The 22445-nt window shown below is 37.5% G+C and overlaps 1 protein-coding gene across 4 annotated transcripts in view; it reads right to left on the bottom strand.

Moving 5' to 3' along the window:
- The window catches only part of LOC126088526 (GATOR complex protein WDR59), a 271830-nt gene that overhangs the window by 96576 nt on the left and 152809 nt on the right, over positions 1–22445 (bottom strand). For 2 of the 4 annotated variants that reach the window (XM_049906688.1, XM_049906689.1), the window contains exon 18: positions 4980–5021. The exons of the other annotated variants lie outside the window; for them this stretch is intronic. In XM_049906688.1, coding sequence (XP_049762645.1) covers positions 4980–5021 — 42 coding nt within the window. The remainder of the gene's footprint in view (positions 1–4979; positions 5022–22445) is intronic. 4 annotated transcript variants of the gene reach the window in all.

The raw sequence follows: 22445 nt of genomic DNA, 5'->3' as shown, positions 1-22445 counted from the left end.
AGGTGTTAAGTAGCAGATAGGTACATTTAAAATCAGACTGCAAGGTATTATTAAGCTATCATAAAATGTCTTTACTCAGACGCAGTCACATATATGACTACACCTGATGGAGGAATTAGTCCAATACCTTAAAATAACCTACAAGCCTAATTTTAAACATGCTTGTCTATTGCACAACGCTTCCTCTGTATGGTGAGTAACAATCCATCCCGACTCATATTGCACTCTATGAACGGAAATTTATTATACTTTAAAATGATGCTGTAAGTATTTTTTTCCCACTATTCTGCATTTTTGTACAGGAGAAGCATTAAAAACTGATTTAGATAAATAAATAAATATATTCATAAATGAAAAAAAAAAAAAAAAAAACGTGTGTGTAAACAATTTTATGTGAGCACACACAGAAAACTGCTACTGTCCTCAGACACAAATTAAGTGATTTCTTTGGTTTATCTTTCAATGTCTCAAGAACAAAATGAAAAATAAAGCCATTGAAAACTGCCACAAAGCAGATGCAGTTATTTCAGAAAAAAAGCAAAATACATGTGGACTGTAAGTAGTATGTTGGGATATCAGTGACACAGGTGATGAGAGTAATGTAAGAACAAATACTGTGGAAGCAAAATGGATATAAATATGGACATTAAATTTATTAATGAAATCAATGATATCACATTAACAATTGCACACAACAATTACATTGCAAAATTTTCTGTGGTCTGAATTTTTAAACCAAACAGTATCCTGCATTACATTGCTTATGTCCTGTCAAAAGTGGTATACAATAAAAAAAAAAACAACATACCTGGCAATGATAAGTAATAGAAGATAACACTATCAACATTATCGCATTTGCAAGCTTTATATGGTTCCAGAACCAAAAGAATTTTGACAAGAACTACATGATACATCAACAACACACAGAATTCTTATCATTAGACGGTTGTTCCATAGCCCCCTCCCCCCGCCCGTCTCTCTCTCTCTCTCTCTCTCTCTCTCTCTCTCTCTCTCTCTGTGTGTGTGTGTGTGTGTGTGTGTGTATGGTGGGGAGGGGGAAGGGACAGGGGAGGAGGAGGGAGAAGAGGGGAGGGGTGAGGGGGAAGAGTGGGAGGAGGGAGGGGATGGAGGGAGGGAGGAGGGGGAGGAGAGAGGGGGAGGGAAAGGGGGTAGGAGGGAGGGAGAGGGGGAGGGGGGGAGAGAGAGGAGGGGGTGGGGTTAGGTCCAAATATATGTCTAAAAAAATGTAAATGGAAAGCTTTGACACTTGTGATAATTCTTGTCATTCCAAAACTTTATTCGTTTGATGTCTTTTCACTTCAAAGTTATATTTGTCACTGGCTCTGTCTGTACGTTGTGTTCAGCATTTGAAATTTCATGTTGAGTACTGATCTATTATTCTTTGTTTTGCTTCGATGTATTGTATAATTTCATCTCAAATAATTCACAACTTTAAATCATTAGCATTAGAAAGATTAATTTATCACATGACATACAAATTTAACAGTATCAACATGCAAATGTTTTTGCACTCAATTTTTCAGTGCTATTAAATGTGAAGATCAAGTAAGCCATTACAGAGCAACCAAAGAATTGGGCAGAAACCACAAAAGCTATACTGCCTCTCCACAGAGCTTTTATTTCTTTATTTTTTGTGTTGTATGAACAAACAGTACAGAATCACCAGAAGCTTGTGCACTTCATGCAGCATTAATAATTAACATACACCAAGAAAACAGTGTCTCAATGTGCCATTTAAAGCTGAATATGTCAATTGTGCTCAAAATTGTGGTTTCTAATCAACTGATGAATGTGACACACAAAAAGTACTTCACCAAATAAAAGCAAATTTTTCATTTCACTTAACTCTGTTTTAGTGCTGAACTGACCTAATACACATGAATATTACACACTTGTATCAGTTCTAGATGATATCAAGAAATGGAAAAATAAAAACATTTATGACTACACAACAGGTTGTAAAATTTCTTAGATAATTAACTAATATCTAATATATAATATGCTCCATTATCAAGATCAAGGTGAAACATAAAAAACTGCATTCAATAAAACAAAAATGGACATCAGCAAAGAATTTTTCACTCTTCAGTGGAGTGTGCACTTGGATGAAACTACCTGGCAGATAAACAGTGTACACTGGGCTGGGACTCGAACAGAACATCTTCGTCTTTCATGAGGAAGTGTTCTACAGCTGACATGGCAAAGTTGATCCCTGACAGTTCCAGTGGGATGGGCATGGCAGCTTTACAGGACAACCTCAATGAATAAAGCAATGTAATTTTATAAATATCTCTATGGCAATGCCTCAGTATTATCTTTTTGCCTGCAGCCATTAGAGGTTCACAGCTGAAAGCTGTCAACAGTGCTGTAAACTCTTAGGGATCTTCTTAGACCGTCTCAACTATAGCAACTGAGACACCTGAACACAACTTAACCTCACAGTTTTATTTCCTCAAGTACCTCATCTCCTACCTACCATAGTTCACAAAAGTTTCTGTTTAACTTATGGGACTAGCACTCTTGGAGGAAAGGAAATTGCAGGGACATGACTTGGTCACAGCCTAGGGGATGTTTTCAGAAGGAATTTTTTACTCTACAGCAGAGTGTGTACTTACATGGAACTTCCTTGCAGATTACAACTGTGCGCCAGACTGAGTCTCAAACCCAGGACCTTTGCCTTTCACAGGTAAGTGTCCTACCAACTGAGCTACCCAAGCACGACTCACAAAAGTTTTTCAATCACAGTATTTGCATGGATAGATACATGGCGTTCAGCCCCATCTGAACCACAAATAGTGATGTGTCCCAATGCTTCACAATAATACAGACATTGGATGCATCATGCTATTATATTATAGACAACACTGAATTTTCTGAACATTGGTCAGAATTTACATACTAGGTTCTTATGCTGAATTTGCATTTTTGACATTACATAAAGAAAGGCTGAATGAATCATGCCTATATTATTTCTATAGCTTATAAACATTCTAAACATTTGAAAGCATCAAAGGCTCCTCCTATACAACATTTTTCCCCTCTGGGAACCTCAGATGAAACTTTGTTGTAGAAGAACACCTCAATTCTATGGTGCTGTAGGTTACCATTGCAAGTCTAGTAAATTAAAATGTGCAGTGAACTGGGGACTGGAAGTCATATATTTGCCTTTCACAGACAATGCTGTACTAATGGTCGTACCTCGCCAGTTAAAGGGAATGCTTGAGAAAGGTCAAAATCCACTTATGGGTCACAGTTTGCCACACATTTTTGTCAGAAAAGTTAAAAAATGTATTCTTGATTGTAGCTGCTTGAATGCAATGAAAAATAAAGCACTACATCTTTGACACTATGAAATAAATCTCGTCTACTGCATGCTCTTTGCTTTCCATATTTGGAGATTTGGAGAGATGGTAGTATGAGACAACACAAGAAAAAAGTCCATTAAACATGTGCTCTAAAGCGCACACCTCCAAGAGCTATAAGCACTTGTTTGTATTTGCTACTGTGAAACACATCTCTACTGATCACATGCTCACAGATCTTAAGGCACATCTTTTACATCCCATGTGTGCTTAAGAATTTTTTCTTGTTTTGGTCCACATTACCTCCTCACAGTATCTGGAAAGCAAGCAGCTGGCAGTAGAAGAGGTTTGTTTCCTGGTATTGAATATGAGCTAGTGCTCACAGCTCATACAGTATCCATTTTAGAGAGGACTGTTCCTGTTATGTTCTTGAATACTGGTTGTTGCTCCTGGGATATCCTGTACATTTTAAGAGGAGAAAATCTAGAAAACAAGTATTTTAGTGGCTCATTTCACATATGTAAATGCTCTGTAGTAAAATGTCAATGAAAATGTGGATTATTCACAATAGCAGTGACAGGTTTCAGGGGCATTAATGTTTGTCCAAGGTTACTTTCAATGAGGCACACAACATAGTGTAAAATGTACACTACAAATTTTGAGGGTGACACATGATTCAGGCATGCCACAAAGGAATAAAGATGTCAATAATTATGTTATGTCAGACAAAAATGTAATTAGTAGCATGATTTTAGGTATAAAACCATATCCTCCTCCAAAGAGATATTGCTTGATAGCAAGTAGGGGATAATAACAGAGATTTAAAAGACAAAAAACTGATCATCTTATGCCACATAACTGACTTTTTCAGCATACAGTGAAGTTATTGCTGCAATAGAAATTACTGAGACCAAGACTTGTGATACAATAATAAAGTGCGTATATTGGTATTTAACACCACATGATGCTACTGACTGTCACTAATGTGTAATTAGATCTAGAACAGGCTGATACCCAGCAAATAAATACACCTAAGAGCAACAATTACTATTATATTACAGCAAATAGTACCCTGTTTCTAAGATTACAGTAAATTGTTCTATTATTAACCATTCAAAAGTAAGTATGCCACTCAAAAATAGGTATTTCACACCTCCTATGCCCCCATATTGTACCAGGAAACTGTAAGGATGACGGAGATTAACATAAATGATATATAAGCCCAAGGAGCAGAAAGAAGTATGCAAGTTTCATTTCATGACAATAAAAAAAACTTATTTATTTGCAAAAAATCTCATATTGTCTAATCTCTCTAATGCTTAATATATTTCTCTAATGCTGGTCAGTATACTGAGTCAGTCGTCTCTCTCTCTCTCTCTCTCTCTCTCTCTCTCTCTCTCTCTCTCTCTCTCTCTCTCTGCGCATTTTACTTTTCATTTATTTTATTTATATCTTGAACTTGGTAAAGTCAGAAAAATATTCATGTGCTCTCTGTTGATTTGAGTGTCGACTACAAAATACTAAAGATATATGACAATATGGCAACATATACTTTCATCACAGCATGGTACTGATGAAAATTATAATATAAAGACAAAAGATGTAATTCCAACACCAATTAATTGTATAAGAGTTAGAATAAAAGCAACTACTTACCAGTACCCTAGATTTCAAAAATTCAGGCAGGGATGACAAAATCTAAGACAAACAAAACATAATCAGTCTCAAGCATTCACAACCATTGGCTCCTTGCTGACAGCTAAAGGAAAGAAAGAAGAAGGGCAAAGTTTTAGATGAATATTGTTTATAGCAAAACTGGGAAAAAGGCACCCAAACCCATTAGCTCCCAAGACACAAACAGGATATGTAACTGGAACTGAACTGGCAGTGGAATGCAACAACCATAATCCACAGTTCACTGGTTGGGATGCAGATATCAATCTTCATTGCTATGGCTCATTGTTATTTCTGACTCCCGACTCTGGGTCTTGGGTCTCACTTTTATTAAGGTGTCTGAGGACATGTTTAACATTCCACTTCTAGGTGTCATCTAAATCTTTCCCTTCTCCTGTTGTACCTTTGGCTGTTGATAAAGGAGCTGGTGCTTGCAAAGGCCAGAGATTCATCATATTTCAATCAGCCTTGGCCCAGTTGTTTCACCAGACCAACTAGTAAATAGATGATTTTCTTCTGCCTAGCTATATTACTAAATTACCAATTCTCAGAATATAATTGTCTCTCCAGTGCAGTTGTCCACACATTTGTTTGAAGATACGTTAACATCAAACATAATTTTAAAAATAATACAAAATTTATAAATGTACCTGCAAATAAAATGATCTCAAAAATGGTAAACCACTATCAGCTCTCTACTAAATAATAAAAATTTATTCTATCACGTCAAAGACAAAATGAGGCTGAGAGAAACAATATAGAAGGTGTCACTTAAGACTCTTGAGAGTTGAGCCAAGAATAAACAGACATATAAAAGAAAAAATATCATTATGTATTTGGGTGATACCTTTCTCTTTCTTCCGTTTGCTCCCCTTTCATTTTTATTGGTTTATATTTCCTTGGATTCTTTCTCCCACAGGTTAGTATTGCAGTGTGTTAGACTACATTTTCAACAAATGTTGTATTACCACCAGATTTAACATTTCTCCAATACTGGAGTCTAAATTTGCAGTGATGAAGACTCTCTTTTGCTTTATCATTAATTACTGAAGAAAGTTTGGTTCTGGAGCTTAAAGAGGAGTTTTTGTGTATTTGTTTTCACATGATGAGCATATGCACACGAAGAAGTATACTAGTTGGGGAAAGGGGCGGGGGGGATGATAACCATGATAGGCAACTCACAACTCAAGAAAAGGAATCCATGTGTTTTCCAAACCAAACAAATTAGCAACTACAACATGCAATAAAAATAAGGACCCATTAATGAGACACACAAACATACTGCAATATGTTTGAGGAAGGAAACTGAGAAGCAAAGAGTTTTACAAAAATAGGTGGAACTTCAGACATACAGTAATAATTGCCACTGGGACAGTTATGTTAATGGACACAGGTTAAAACAGCCTTTTTCTTTGCCTATTTTTCATCTTGCCCGGAATTTTTTTTTTCTCCTTCTTCCCATTCAGATCTTATATTTTCACTATCAGGGTGTATACGTGGACAAGGAAAAAAAAATCCCGGATTTTTCCCGGATTTCCCGGTTAAAAATACACTTTCTCCCGGGTGACAGTATATTTTCGCTTATCAATCCTTTGAGTGGTTATGGTTTTATACACGGGCGTACAATTTCCCAGCTCTTTAGAAAGTGAAACTCAGGGAAAAAGAAACATTTTGGAAATATCTTTGATGTGAAGCAACGTGTACGCTGCGTATTTTCGTATTACGACAGCACACATTGGAATTCCAGCAAACACCGCATGTTACTTTCCGAATCATTGAAATCGAGATGTCGATGCGCTCTTGTAATCCGTTCGTAGCTCATGTCACGTGATCTCACCAGCCGATGACAGCGGATATTCAGAGCATAGGACACGAGATGTAGTCAGCCAACAGCAACATCACTGTTAAGTAATACGAACACACAAACAGGGAAAGTTAATAGTTTAAATTAATATACATAGTGTTGCTACAAGAAAAGAAAAGCTTTCACATATAATATTGGTCTCAAGCTGCAAGAGAAGGTAAGCTTTCGCATATAGTGTTGATCTTTTTTGCGCATGTTACACTTTAAGATATATCACACAAATGTGCCAGTAAAATTTTTAACAATGGCATAAATGTTTGATCTTCAGGGTTCGAAATTCTTCTAAATAGCTCGTCATCAACGAGTTGATTTTTAAATGAGAGTCAAACGCTATGTGATTTAATAAATTCATAATACATTCTTGCACATAGCTCAACTAACGTAAAAGGATATTTACTTTGAAAGCAACACTTTTCAAACCACCATTCACAATATTTTCCCGCGACCTGTTAGAAATAGGTTCGTTTCAGCAGTTGCCAGAGAGCACAGATAACCCGTAGGAAGCCCGTATGTACGTACGTGTAAAACATTGAAATATCATACATTATGTCATAAAAGAAACAAGACATCAGAGGATACTGCAAGAGCATCGGAATTTCGTGAACCATATTAAAATGTGCACATTTAAAGTGCATACTAAAAGGGCATATTCATATGTCGAGATTCACAATGAAATAGACCTCGACCTAATATTAAGCTTTTCAGTGTGGTTTTCGGGATGTAAATTTTCTTGGAGCACCAGTACTGTATTATATCATGTTTGGGTCTTTATTATGGCATAATGCCAAACGTGCTACAAAATGAAAACGTGCACTTGAAATGCAGAGAACAGTTCAAACTAGCCAGTACTGTGGAATTAAACATTTCGTTTCAAATATGTTGACTGCCTCTGCTGAAAAGGTTAACAAAAGCCTAATTTCTTTAGCAAACAGACAAAAATAACTTCATTGTTGCGCAAGGCAATTAATGCTTGACTGTCAGAAAGGTAGAAATAAAATAAAATCTGAATCTAATGACATATTTCAGCCTTGCTTAATTACCGTATTTACTCGAATCTAAGCCGCACCTGAAAAATGAGACTCGAAATCAAGGAAAAAAAAATTTCCCGAATCTAAGCCGCACCTGAAATTTGAGACTCGAAATTCAAGGGGAGAGAAAAGTTTTAGGCCACACCTCCAAATTGAAACAAAGTTGGTCCATTGTAATATGAGACACAATTTAGGTCGAATGAATGACAATACAGCTACAGTAGTTTGGTTCGAGTCGTAAGCTTAGCAGTTAAGCTTTACCACATAGCCATTGCTATGCGTCAGGCGCTCCGTCCGTATTTATACGGGTACCCTTCCTTTTTCACGTGCTTCGTCTGGTTTGAATCGATTGCTTATTTTGCTTTGATCTGATAAGTGCCGTTTTCTTTGTTATAGGTATTTGCGTCACTCTTAAGTTGAAAATGCATTACTGCACTGTGTCATGCATTGTTTGTCGCATTCTGATAGTGCGTGTTTACGGCCTGTCGCGGCTCGCGGCATGGCTTGCTTTTGTGCGCGCTACCGCCGCGTACAATTAAAAAAAAAAGAGAGGAATCGTCTCATTAGCGAAACAATGGCAAGAGACTGCTATTTGTTGTTACTTACACTGCTGCTTTCTTTGATAATGATCAACAAGAATCAAATAATAGACTGCTTATGATAGAACATGTTCTGAACGAGAGTTAGGCGAAAATTTTTCTCCGTTTGAAAATCTTTGCGGCCGCTTCTTTATTACATCAAATTCTGCACAGAAATTAGAGTCATCTTAGATTTAAAAATCTAGTCACTTGCCGTGCTTCATTTCATACTGTATCATTATTAGGCATAAGAATAATACGAATATAAACATGACACGATAGGTATATTCTTCCGCGTTTGCTGTTGTCTCACTCTAGTTTCGTAGTTTATCAGGCAGACAGGATTTAAATGAGATAGCAGCAAACACAAAAGAATACATGGCAAAATGTTTATATTCGTATTATTCTTATGGTGAAGAGAATACTGTATGTGATTCAAATTTCATCAGGTTCCTATTAGCAACCATCTCTTCTCACAGATAGGAAAAAATTCAGAACGTAGAGTTGGCCATATTGACAAACATCCCAAACAGTCTTGCCAGTCAGATTTTCGTAGTACACTGAAATTGTGCTACATTCGAAGATGAACAATACGGAATTTGTATTTACTTCGTTGGATAATGTATGAAAATGCAGTGGTCGAAACTCGCGGCGGAGAAAAAAAGCTCGTCTTCCAATTTTTTTTTTTTTAATTTATTTACTGACGCAGAGGTTTTGGCGCCAGTATTTATCTTTGTGCCTACAAAGCATGCTTGTGTCGCGCTACATATATTCGACGGCAGAAGTTAGTTGTGGCGGCACGTTCCAACATTTTTCATAACTTCCGCTTGCTTTGCACTCGATTCTAAGCCGCAGGCGGTTTTTTGGATTACGAAAACTGGAAAAAAAGTGCGGCTTAGATTCGAGTAAATACGGTATGTGAATGTGTTTTAATTCACTTGATGGCTCCCGGCCACAGATACCAGTTTCGTTTTCATTTGACGTGAGGGTAAACAAAGGGGAAACAGCAAAATCTCTAAATGTAAACATGGGTTACGTGGAGACTATGCGCTATTGCTCAGACTGCTCTGCGTATCAGCCCCGGATCTATGACATTTGCAAACCGGGTCAATATTTTTAAAAAATCGAATTTTTAAAATATGTTCATCTTGTAGCGCACATCTATCTGAAAAGTCTGAAACATAAAACGAATGTATTTAGGGAATATAAGACATATTATTTGGTCATCAGTATGCCAAAGTGCAATGCCACGCCTCTTCATAAAGCATTTTTCTACAGCACGACCAAACTGTATTCAGGAGAGTGGAAATTGAAATGTCTTGTGGTGCCTCTCCTGCGCTCAGTCGGCCGGTTTGACAGCCTGCCCCCTCTTTAAAAAAAATCTCACAATTAATAGCGGATGGGATTGTTTGTAATTGAGAGAACAAGAAAATCTGAACTCTTTATTGCCTAATAGCTAATAATTTGCTGTTTTGTGTGACATAAAATTAAATATAGGATATATATAAAGCCAATACTGACAAGAGATAAGCAAGAAATTATGCATTTCTTCAAACCTTAGTTACTAGCATTTTTTTCTCTCTAATCTTGCTACACCTTTACGAGGTGTGCTTTCCTTTCTGCGAAAGAATCTATTACCTCATCAAAGTTCGTCAAACGTTTTGCTACATGAAAAATTGAAATGTCATTATCTAATACTGAAAAAGCTGTTAATACAAATAATACCTAAGACTGGTGTGGTTTCTTGATCTGATTACGTCTATTTTGTCACTGTCTGCTAGATAAAACAAAATAGGTCTTTCTAATATGGCAGCAATTTTGTAACACACCAAATAAACGAGACTGTTTTGCCACAAATGGCCATTTTTATAACACGACAGAATATAATCCAATAAGTACCAATATCAAATGCCTATTAGGCCTACTACAAGCAAAAAGCTTTATGTTAGGAAATAGTTTCACATTTCATTCATACGCACCAGCTTCTCAAGCATGAAATCGAAAAGCAGTATTACGAAATTTTTATATAAATTTGGAATCGTCTTATTCTTCCATAATTTGTGTGAAGTCCCCGTTTTTTCTCCTTCCTCATTCTAACAAACAATCTTGTCATCACCAATTCTGTTGCTATTGCTGCCACTGTCAAAATTTGTTCGCCGATTAACTTCACTAACCCTGCCAGAATCACAGGGTTAGTTTTTTCCCACGATTATTTTCCGGTTTTTCCGCTTTACTTCCAAAATAGAACTTACGCGGCTGCTATACGGGTACTGTACTACTGATCCTTACTAGTGTAGCGATCTGGCCAAAAATTTTCTGTCAAAATTTCTTTTTCTTGGATACACCGAGAAGATAATACATAATCTTTCTCACTTGTTATTCCTGTCAGTCATTTATTTCCACTCTGGTCTTCTGAATCTATGGATTTCGCTAGTAATTATAACAATGCTGATTATTCGCAAACCCAATCAACCACATAATCAGACAGCGATTGGCATTCATCCGTTGGGCTTTACTCCCTCAGCTCATATAGCCCCACCCATTTTTTCTGCGGAAAGTTTATTTCTAGATGCGACGAGGATTCTCCTGACAGAGACAACACGTACACTATGCATGCATTCATTAGTCAACTTATGATTAATTCAGAAATCAACTTAAAATGTGTTGAAAAATGTTCAAAAACCAACAGGGAAGCGTTTCAAAATGATATGAATAATCGATAGGCAAACGTGCGCTGGATGCTACATGCTTTGTGAAACAAGTTGTTTTCCTCAAGAATATGAATTTGGCACCCCTTTTCCCGGTAGCATCTAGCTGCTTGCTGCGATTGCTTGCACAGCCAACAGATACATTCCTGTTGCCAGAAGCGGGAGAATCTACTACTCGAACGTGATTCAAGTGCGCATGTGCATGAGCCCGCGCGTAACTGCTAAAACAAATCAAATGTAAACAGTTGCGACTTTACGTCCATTGGAGGCAATTTGTTGTCATGAAGCACTGCATGGTCTTCCTAAGGCCTTTGACACATTTTCAATTGGCAGACGTTTGCATGAACACTGTGTGTCGTTGTTGTATATGGCGCATTTCCTTTGCAGTTTAAGTCATTTTCGTTTTTTTCTCTCGTTTATGTTTTATTGTTGAAGTATTATTCTGCAGTAGCGGGATACAGTAATATCCTTCGTTAGAGTATCAGTTCTTACCAGCCAAAAGTACAAAAACATAACTGAAAACTAAAACAATGAAAAATTCCCGGAATTCTAGAAATACCCCGGGTTTTTCTCGGTTTTCTCCCGGAAGAGAAAATTCCCGCGTTTTTCCCGGATCTCCCGGGTCGTATACACCCTGACTATTTACAAGCTGAATGTCGGTATCAAAGATTCAGAAACTATATTTCAATTAAAATAGTTTTGTGGTTGGCATTTCAGTGAGATGTTCAGTCAGAGCTGCACATCAGTCAATCGCAGTTGTTTCTTGGACTCGACATGTTAGCTGTGTTGTCTGTTCTGCAGGTACAAGCAGCAGAGCCTTGACAACTGTCATAGTGTGTGGGAGAGGGTCTGGCATGGCTGGTCACAGAGGTCAGGAGGGGCTGACAGGAAGTACAGTAAAATATCAGATTCACAACCTTTATCAGCTGATCATAAAGAAGGTATTTTATCAAAAATTCTAATTCTTTCGCACATTACAGTCCCATATTGTAGTGTGATAATGAATGGCTTATCTTTCCATTATAGAGCAATAATTATTAGGTTGTTCTAAAAATTGAGAAATCTACAGCACTTAATTAGGAGAATATGTAGCAAAAATGTTGTTTGGTACTTTACATTTACATCAAAGTTACCGTACATGAAATATAGCTCTCATACTAAATTTGTTTTTAAGGGTGGAAGGAGAACCATGTCTCATTACAATGTGGAGTAACTATAATTTACATAGTCACCATCTGTCTCTCCACACCATAATCAAAGCTATTCTTTCATACTATGCCAGTTTCAGTTGTGTGTTTGTGTTTCTGTTTCTTAGGTAATTTATCAGATCAGTCACACGTGCATTTACTTTCCAGTAACAGTGTAATCTAACAAGATTAAATGAGACAAACTATCTGTGTGACACATCAGGATAAGAATAAAGCACTGAAGTGGAAACAGAAAAGTAGTGTGTTCAAATACACAGTGGAACACGTTTTATATTTTCTTACTCTTTTGTCTTTATTTAAGCTTATTTGTTATTTTTCTGTAAGACATCTATATTCTTGTAAAAATGTGGTCATAAAAGCAATGTCCTCATTTTAGATATTATTAATCTTTTATTATTTTAATAATTATTTAAACTGAGTGTTGAGTTTATTTCTACATGAAATAATGTAAAAAATTGGAAATTCAAGTAGAAGAAAACTGCTGATTACCATGAAGAAATGAATGGAGACAAATTTTAGTGTCGTTAAAGGACTCAGTGTGAGAAACTTAAGAAAACCTTCAGTAACAGTTATGGACAATGCTACATATCATTTGACTATCTACAATAAGGTGCCTACAGTAGCTTGCGGAAAAAAATACATTCTTGACTGATTGCTACAACATAAAAACATTCTCATACCAGGCAACTGCAGAAAGGGTGAATTATTGGACCTCGTGGCTCATAATAAACCAATTTTGCTTCTAATGTTTTAAATGAACTAGGAAAAAATAAAATAAAGGAGGTATATATTCCTAAGATCCTCAGATAGCCACCACATCACTGCCATTTCAATTTCATTGAACGCATACGGGATCAATTTTAATGGTTATGTGGCAAGGAACAATAGAAACTGTATGCTGGCAGAAGTCAAAAGATTAGGAAAGAATGCTATAAACCATATTTAAATCATCATAATGTTGTAAAACACACAAAGCAAATAATAATGAAAGCACGGGAGATGAATGTGTAGGGCAAATAACACTGAACAACTTATTAGTTCATTAAATTCTGACAATGCTAGTGACCACAAGGACGATAGTGACAGGGATTCACATATAAGTGGTGGGCTTTGGTTAATGATATAGTGTATTACCAAAAATTCGGTTGTGTTCGCATCTTCCAATTTTTCTACTCATTTAGATAGTTTGTTACTTCAAGATGTGTGTGACTGAATGGTCATTTCACTGCTTTAAAAGTGTGGGTATAGTATCATAAGCATCCCTGTACCCATGCTACACCAACCACCTCTGCCCTCCCCACTATGTTACAACAGTTGCTAGGCACTTCTTTGGAATGCAAGTGCAAGTATTGATCTCATAAGCACATGGCCTGTTGTATACAAACTAGCAACTCTGCTCCGCAGCACTGACATCCACCAATCACAAAGTTATTTTAATCAAAATATACAGCTCACAGATTAATGTGAACAAAACTTCATTACTATTACAAGGTTGCTACTCAAAAAAAACCATTCCAGGCGCGAGGAGGAAGATTGCGTCAAGAAACTCCTGTAAATTAATGGTGACTGGTGGGAAGCGGAGGGGGGTGGTGTGAGCATACCACAACAATTACTTTTCTTTCCTCTCACTTGAGCTAGACAACACCCATAAGCAGTAGTTTAAACATTTTTGAACACTGATAATTTATATGGAATAATATTCACATAACTAATATATTTTGAGTTATCAGTATTTAAAAATTTGTGATTTATAAAATGGTATAAAATTCAAGTTCAATGCCAGGTTAAAAACACAGAATTCCCTGAGATTTTATGCAATTCCTGAAATTCCGTGAGATTTCCGATTTTTTCAGGTAAAATATAATTCCCTGAGAATTTCAGATCTTACAGAAGAGTCAACACCCTGAATTAATATAGTACCAGGTATTAGAAGTCTAGTATATAAACTATGCATACATTTATATTAAAAAAAGGAGAGAAGCTGAAATAAAATTTGAATTCATGAAATGGAAGACGAAGTGTTACACAAATCTCAGCCTACCAGTGCAGTAATGGCACTTTAAGCCCAATAAGGACACACAAAAGAAGAACAAAATTTTCTTTTGTAATACTACACATAATATATAGTAATACAAAGGAAATTATTTGGATGAGGAAAATAAGGATGATCCTGTATGTCTGGAGTTTCTGTTAAAAGTTGCTCATTCCAATATTTTTAACACAGAGTAGCTTGGAAAGTAATATTTGTCATTTTTCTTAACATATACCACAGCCCATAAGTGGAGACTGGTAACACACTCTATGCCAAGTTATTGTTAACTGTCCATGGTCAAGTGAGTTATGATTTGATGAAAATTGTTTCACTGTTCGGATATTACTTTGAATCTCAACTAATTTAATTTACTTTATGGTTCAATAGTCCAATAATGTAGTTGCAGTACCAGATGCCTAAAGATGAGGATTAATATTACAAAACACGAAGCCTTTAACAAAGGACATTCTGAAAGGGGTGAATTTCATTTATTATAATTAATAACAGTCATAGACAAGTGACAAATGGATAAAATTATGGTCAACTGTTGTAAGCAGAAGATGTAGGTAGAACAACTCTTTACTGATACTCCAACCATGATGAGGAGATACTGAACCAAAATGTCTGATGAGGTAAATAATATGTTTCCTCGTCAATAATGAGAGAATTTTGGCTTTCAGTTATATGAACCAGGTGGTTCTTACACTCACTGAAATTGCTTCCACGAAACCAACAGAGGCTTAGCGACTGCAGTAATCTCAGGGAATAGCTTATGTGCACTTCATAGGAAGCTATCATTTCCAGGGTACCATAGATTTTCATACAGGATTCATATCGCCGTCGTTTTCACAAGGGCGTCTAGGAGTCAGGAAGAGGACTATCGTGATCACATCCACATATGTACACTGATCAACCAGAACATTACAACCTCCTACCTAATAGCTGGTATGTCCACCTTTAGCACAGAAAACAGTGGCGACACTTCATGGCATGGAAGCAATGAGGCCTCGGTAGGTCGCTGGAGGGAGTTTGCAACACATCTGCACGCACAAGCCACCTAATTCCCATAAATTCCTGGAAAGGAGATGATGATATTGGACGCGATGTTCAATCACATCCCAGATGCGTTGACTTTGGATCAGATCTCATGTGTTGGGGGCCAGAACATCAATTGGAACCCATCACTGTGTTCCTTTAAACACTCCATCACGCTCGTGGCCTTGGGGAAACTGATAGTCATGATGGGGTGTATGTGGCCTGTAACTAGTGTACAATACTCCTTGGCTATCATGGTGCCTTGCATGAGTTCCACTGGGTCCATGGTTCCCAACATGAATGTTCCCCAGAACATAATGGGGCCACCACCAGCTTGCCCCGTACTGCAGTACAGATGTCAAGGAGCTGTTTCCCTAGAAACAATGGATTCGTGCCCTGCCATCAGCATGATGATGAAGGTATTGGGATTCATCCGACCATGCAACACTCTACCACTGTGCCAACATCCAGAGCCAATGATCATGTTCCCATTGCAGTGATAGTTATCGACGGTGTAGTGTTAAGATTGGCACATGCACGGGTCATTGGCTGAGGAGGCCCGTCGTTAGGAGTGTCCGGTGCACTGTGCATTCCCACACACTTGTAATCAGTCCATCATTAAAGTCTGACATTAGTTCCACCGCAGATCACCACCTGTCGTAACAGTCTGCCCAACCTACAATGTCCGACATCTGTAATGACGGATGGCCAACCAACCCCATGATGACTTGACATGATTTCACCTTGGTTTTGCTAAAGAACCTCGTCACAGCACCCCTGAAACACCCAACAAGTCATGCAGCTTCCAAAACATTTGTGCCGAGCCTCCGGGCCACCACAATCTGCCCTTAGTCAAACTCAGACAGATCGCGCACCTTCCCCATTCTACACACGGACAGCACACTAACTGATACTACATGCACTGTGCTAGTGTCTGACTAGCAGGCGTTCCTTGCTATCACCTGGATGGGTTTATATCTATAGAAGGTCACTGGCCATAATGTTCTGGCTGATCAGTGGGAAGAAGAAAGCATTTTGTCATCTTTTTGTGGGACATTAAGTTTTGCCACAATCTGTGTTGCAACTAATTGTAAATTAAGTACAGGCCGGCTTACGAACTGCCCCTTCGTTTATCTAATGTTTTACAAAAAATGATTGACTATCATGGTGAGATTGTTGGTTACAGGCAGATTATTGTAAGTCTTCAACACCCCATTCTGAGAAGTTTCAGATCAGAGTAAGAGTAAGATGACTGTACAAAACAGGGCCCTGCCAGATGTTGAGTAAGGTAACATGAACACTACTAGAAAGGATGATGTTAATGCACAAGAAAACAGTGATTACATTTCTGCAATCAGTAATTAACTTCTTTAGGACATAAGTTTTTATTCTTAAACATTTTGATGATAAAATACATATATAAGCCTACATTTTTTATTTGCTGAACCAGTGATAAACAATACACAGATGGTGGATACTATAGTACATTACTGAACAGAAAAAAATTGTGAATGAAAATGCATTTATATAAGTGAAGACTACCATTGCAATCAGCATTTGAGTGTGTACAGATATATACAGGGTGGGTCACTAACTATTGCCATCAAGAATAACTCCGAAAGTATGGTAGGAGTTGAAAAGTTTTTGGGACAAAAGACAAAAGTTGCATGGGACAATGGGGACCATAATATGATGTTGGTTTTTTGTTGCTAGGTGGGGACGCTTCAGAGATATGAAGGTCAACTTTTTTTTTATGCTATAATTTGGCACTCATTTTCAGATAGTGGCTATTGAGACGAATCCATGATGTGTAACAGTAAGATTTCTGAAGGTCAATGAAGGTCACAAAGATGGCATGAACATCCATCTACAGAAGGTGTTCCAAGTATGGACCATTGGTATCAATGCAGTGCTGCAATCTTCTTATCATGGATTGAGTGGTATTCCTTATCACATTGGCGCTTATCGAAGCACATGCTCTGACAATTCTCTCACACATATCTTCAGATGTAGTTGGAATGTCTTTATAAACAATGTATTTTACAAATCCCCACAAGAAAAAATCCAGAGGCATCAAGTCTGGCGAACGAGCCAGCCACGACACATCTCCTCCGCGTCCAATCCAATGATTTGGGAATTGTATCTGAAACTCATTTCTAGCCATCAGTGAAAAATGAGTCGGACACCCATCGTGTCGATGCCGCAATCTGTTCCTTGTTCCTAAAGGTATTTCTTCCAAGAATGTGGTGTACTACCTACCATTAAGATTTCCTTCGATGAAATAGGGGCCTATAATTCAGTCCTCCAGAATCCCACATCATACATTCACCAAGCACAGTTTTTGGTGTGCAACTTGCAGCCAACATGGATTTTCAGTTGCCCAATAATGCATTTTATGCAAACTAACATTTCCATGGTTCATGAATGTAGCCTCATCAGTAAATAAAATCAAATTAATAAATGTGTCATCCCTCTGAACATGAAATTAAGCCCATTGGCAGAATTCAGTGCAATGCATACAATCCGTACCAGTTAATTCTTGGTGAAGACTGATATGCTGAGGATGATACTTATGGCAATGCAGAACACGAACAACACTACCCTGGCTCATGCCAGATTCCCTTGCGATTTGACGCGAACTAACACAAGGATCTCGAACTACAGTGGCAAGAATACCAATTACCTATTCCTTGTTAGTAACTTTCTTTTGCCGGATATGTTTCTGGTGCATTAAAGATCCAATTGTTCTCCATTTATCATACACATATTTAAATGTACGACGTGTAAGGTGAGTAAGTTGAGAAAATCTTTCGCTGTATAAGTCTCTAGCTCTCACTGAATTTCGTTGGCATTCTCCATAAATGAGAAGCATATCGATTTGTTCTTCGAAGGAATGCATCATTCACTTTTGCTTGATTCGACAATACTAGTCTTACTGTTCCTATTAGTGTTGTATTGTGAAACTGTCAAATGGTCTTTACGTGTCAATGGCACGTTAGACGGATACTCCGTATTCAGTGAATATTTACTATTTGAACGATGTACGAGAGAGAATTGTCAGAGCATGTGCTTTGATAAGTGCTGAAGCGATAAGGAATACTACTCAATCCATGACAAGAAAATTGCAGCACTTCATTGCTACCAATGGTCATCACTTCGAACACCTTCTGTAAATGGACGTTCATGCCACCTTTTTGACATTCTGTTATATATCACTGGATTCGTTTTGATATCAGAAAATAAATGCCAAATTACAGCATCCCATTTAAAAAAACAAAGTTGATCTTCATATTTCTGATGCGACCCTACCTAGCAACAAAAAACCAATATCATATTATGGCCCCCGTTGTACCATGCAACATTTGTCCCACAAACTTTGCAGTTACTGTCATACTTTCGGAATTATTCTAGGTAGCAATAGTTAGTGACTCACCCTGTATATATCTTACATATGTACAAACCTCATATGCTGATAAAGGAATATAGCTCCTCAGAACTTTAATAATGATCACTATTCCCACACATACTTTGCATCACTTTCAGATGGAAGTTTTAAAAGACTTTGCTTAGTCTATTAAGCCCGTGTATGCATAATTCTGCAAAGATGAGTCATTTCCATTGTAGACTTTGTAAATCAGTACTTTAATTGTTCTCTAAATAAACAGATGTATTTACTATTTTCTAAATGAGTACTGAACAAATCTTTGGGACATCATTTGCAGTCCATAAAGAATAACCCATATTTTATCTACTAATATGTGAACAATGAAGAAATAAATGTTACACAAAGTCACACTCATTTTGCTCTTTATGTAACTTCTGAAGAGAAATCTGAAGCAAAATTGGAGTAGTAGTATTACTTAGCTGTAAAATATGGAAATTTATTTATCAATACTTTGACAGTATGCTAACACTGTCAAAACTATGCTCAGGGGATAAACCTCAGCCTCTAGAGATGCATTTCAGTTTGAGTAAAATTCCTATTTTATGCTGGCTGCTTTATCATTGCATCCTTCTCATGAATCTAATGTCTCTAAATATCACATGTGGTAATTAGATGTTCATACGATTTTACTGTTGAACCCACTCTAGTCCTGGGCATGTTTGAGTCTCTAGTTCTCTCTCCCTTCTTGCTAATTTATAATCATGTCAGTCTAATTTCAGTATCTTGGTATTTTTTTTTAACTCTCAAACTGGAGTAGAGTGCCACAGCAGCTGAAGTGTGACACATGAGGTGAACAGCAATAGCAGTTCAGTCCTTAATATGCAGGTTGAGTGCCTGACTGTTGCTATTGTATTGCTATTACATTGAAACTCACGATTATTTTTAAAAACCTGAAGAAGAGGAGGAGGAGAAAGAAGAAGAAGAAGAAGAAGAAGAAGAAGAAGAAGCTACAGTGCAGTGTCAGCTCAATGTCAACAATACTGCCCTATCCTCACCACTCTTTCATGTTCTTTAAACACCACAGATTGTGAGTGTATGTACAATATCATGATGTAGATACCTCTCTTCTCATCACCACCTTCCTCTACTCCCTCCCCCCCCCTTTCTTTTCCTACCCCGACCTCCCTCTATCTATCTATCTGTCCACCTATTTCTTATATGCCAACCCTCTGAACTCTTTTCATCTTGTGCAGCCATTGAGTCACCTGTCGAAAGACCTGCTTCAGACTATCCCACTACCCGCTCCTAACATTCCGCATCCTTCCCTAACCCCCCCTCCACCTGCTCAGGCAACTGCTTTCAATAATTGATATTCAATAATAAGGCTCACTGCTACTATGGGAGAGTGTGCTTGGGTGTCTGTGGGGTTTTTTGTGTGAACATGCGTACTTTTGCTAGAAAAAGAGATTGATTCGACAATACTAGTCTTACTGTTCCTATTAGTGTTGTATTGTGAAACTGTCAAATGGTCTTTACGTGTCAATGGCACGTTAGACGGATACTCCGTATTCAGTGAATATTTACTATTTGAACGATGTACGAGAGAGAATTGTCAGAGCATGTGCTTTGATAAGTGCTGAAGCGATAAGGAATACTACTCAATCCATGACAAGAAAATTGCAGCACTTCATTGCTACCAATGGTCATCACTTCGAACACCTTCTGTAAATGGACGTTCATGCCACCTTTTTGACATTCTGTTATATATCACTGGATTCGTTTTGATATCAGAAAATAAATGCCAAATTACAGCATCCCATTTAAAAAAACAAAGTTGATCTTCATATTTCTGATGCGACCCTACCTAGCAACAAAAAACCAATATCATATTATGGCCCCCGTTGTACCATGCAACATTTGTCCCACAAACTTTGCAGTTACTGTCATACTTTCGGAATTATTCTAGGTAGCAATAGTTAGTGACTCACCCTGTATATATCTTACATATGTACAAACCTCATATGCTGATAAAGGAATATAGCTCCTCAGAACTTTAATAATGATCACTATTCCCACACATACTTTGCATCACTTTCAGATGGAAGTTTTAAAAGACTTTGCTTAGTCTATTAAGCCCGTGTATGCATAATTCTGCAAAGATGAGTCATTTCCATTGTAGACTTTGTAAATCAGTACTTTAATTGTTCTCTAAATAAACAGATGTATTTACTATTTTCTAAATGAGTACTGAACAAATCTTTGGGACATCATTTGCAGTCCATAAAGAATAACCCATATTTTATCTACTAATATGTGAACAATGAAGAAATAAATGTTACACAAAGTCACACTCATTTTGCTCTTTATGTAACTTCTGAAGAGAAATCTGAAGCAAAATTGGAGTAGTAGTATTACTTAGCTGTAAAATATGGAAATTTATTTATCAATACTTTGACAGTATGCTAACACTGTCAAAACTATGCTCAGGGGATAAACCTCAGCCTCTAGAGATGCATTTCAGTTTGAGTAAAATTCCTATTTTATGCTGGCTGCTTTATCATTGCATCCTTCTCATGAATCTAATGTCTCTAAATATCACATGTGGTAATTAGATGTTCATACGATTTTACTGTTGAACCCACTCTAGTCCTGGGCATGTTTGAGTCTCTAGTTCTCTCTCCCTTCTTGCTAATTTATAATCATGTCAGTCTAATTTCAGTATCTTGGTATTTTTTTTTAACTCTCAAACTGGAGTAGAGTGCCACAGCAGCTGAAGTGTGACACATGAGGTGAACAGCAATAGCAGTTCAGTCCTTAATATGCAGGTTGAGTGCCTGACTGTTGCTATTGTATTGCTATTACATTGAAACTCACGATTATTTTTAAAAACCTGAAGAAGAGGAGGAGGAGAAAGAAGAAGAAGAAGAAGAAGAAGAAGAAGAAGCTACAGTGCAGTGTCAGCTCAATGTCAACAATACTGCCCTATCCTCACCACTCTTTCATGTTCTTTAAACACCACAGATTGTGAGTGTATGTACAATATCATGATGTAGATACCTCTCTTCTCATCACCACCTTCCTCTACTCCCTCCCCCCCCCTTTCTTTTCCTACCCCGACCTCCCTCTATCTATCTATCTGTCCACCTATTTCTTATATGCCAACCCTCTGAACTCTTTTCATCTTGTGCAGCCATTGAGTCACCTGTCGAAAGACCTGCTTCAGACTATCCCACTACCCGCTCCTAACATTCCGCATCCTTCCCTAACCCCCCCTCCACCTGCTCAGGCAACTGCTTTCAATAATTGATATTCAATAATAAGGCTCACTGCTACTATGGGAGAGTGTGCTTGGGTGTCTGTGGGTTTTTTTGTGTGAACATGCGTACTTTTGCTAGAAAAAGAGATTGATTCGACAATACTAGTCTTACTGTTCCTATTAGTGTTGTATTGTGAAACTGTCAAATGGTCTTTACGTGTCAATGGCACGTTAGACGGATACTCCGTATTCAGTGAATATTTACTATTTGAACGATGTACAAGAGAGAATTGTCAGAGCATGTGCTTTGATAAGTGCTGAAGCGATAAGGAATACTACTCAATCCATGACAAG

This window comes from Schistocerca cancellata, chromosome 6, assembly GCF_023864275.1.
Source record: "Schistocerca cancellata isolate TAMUIC-IGC-003103 chromosome 6, iqSchCanc2.1, whole genome shotgun sequence".
Lineage (NCBI taxonomy): Eukaryota > Metazoa > Arthropoda > Insecta > Orthoptera > Acrididae > Schistocerca > Schistocerca cancellata.
This window is presented reverse-complemented; position numbering and strand designations above follow the sequence as displayed.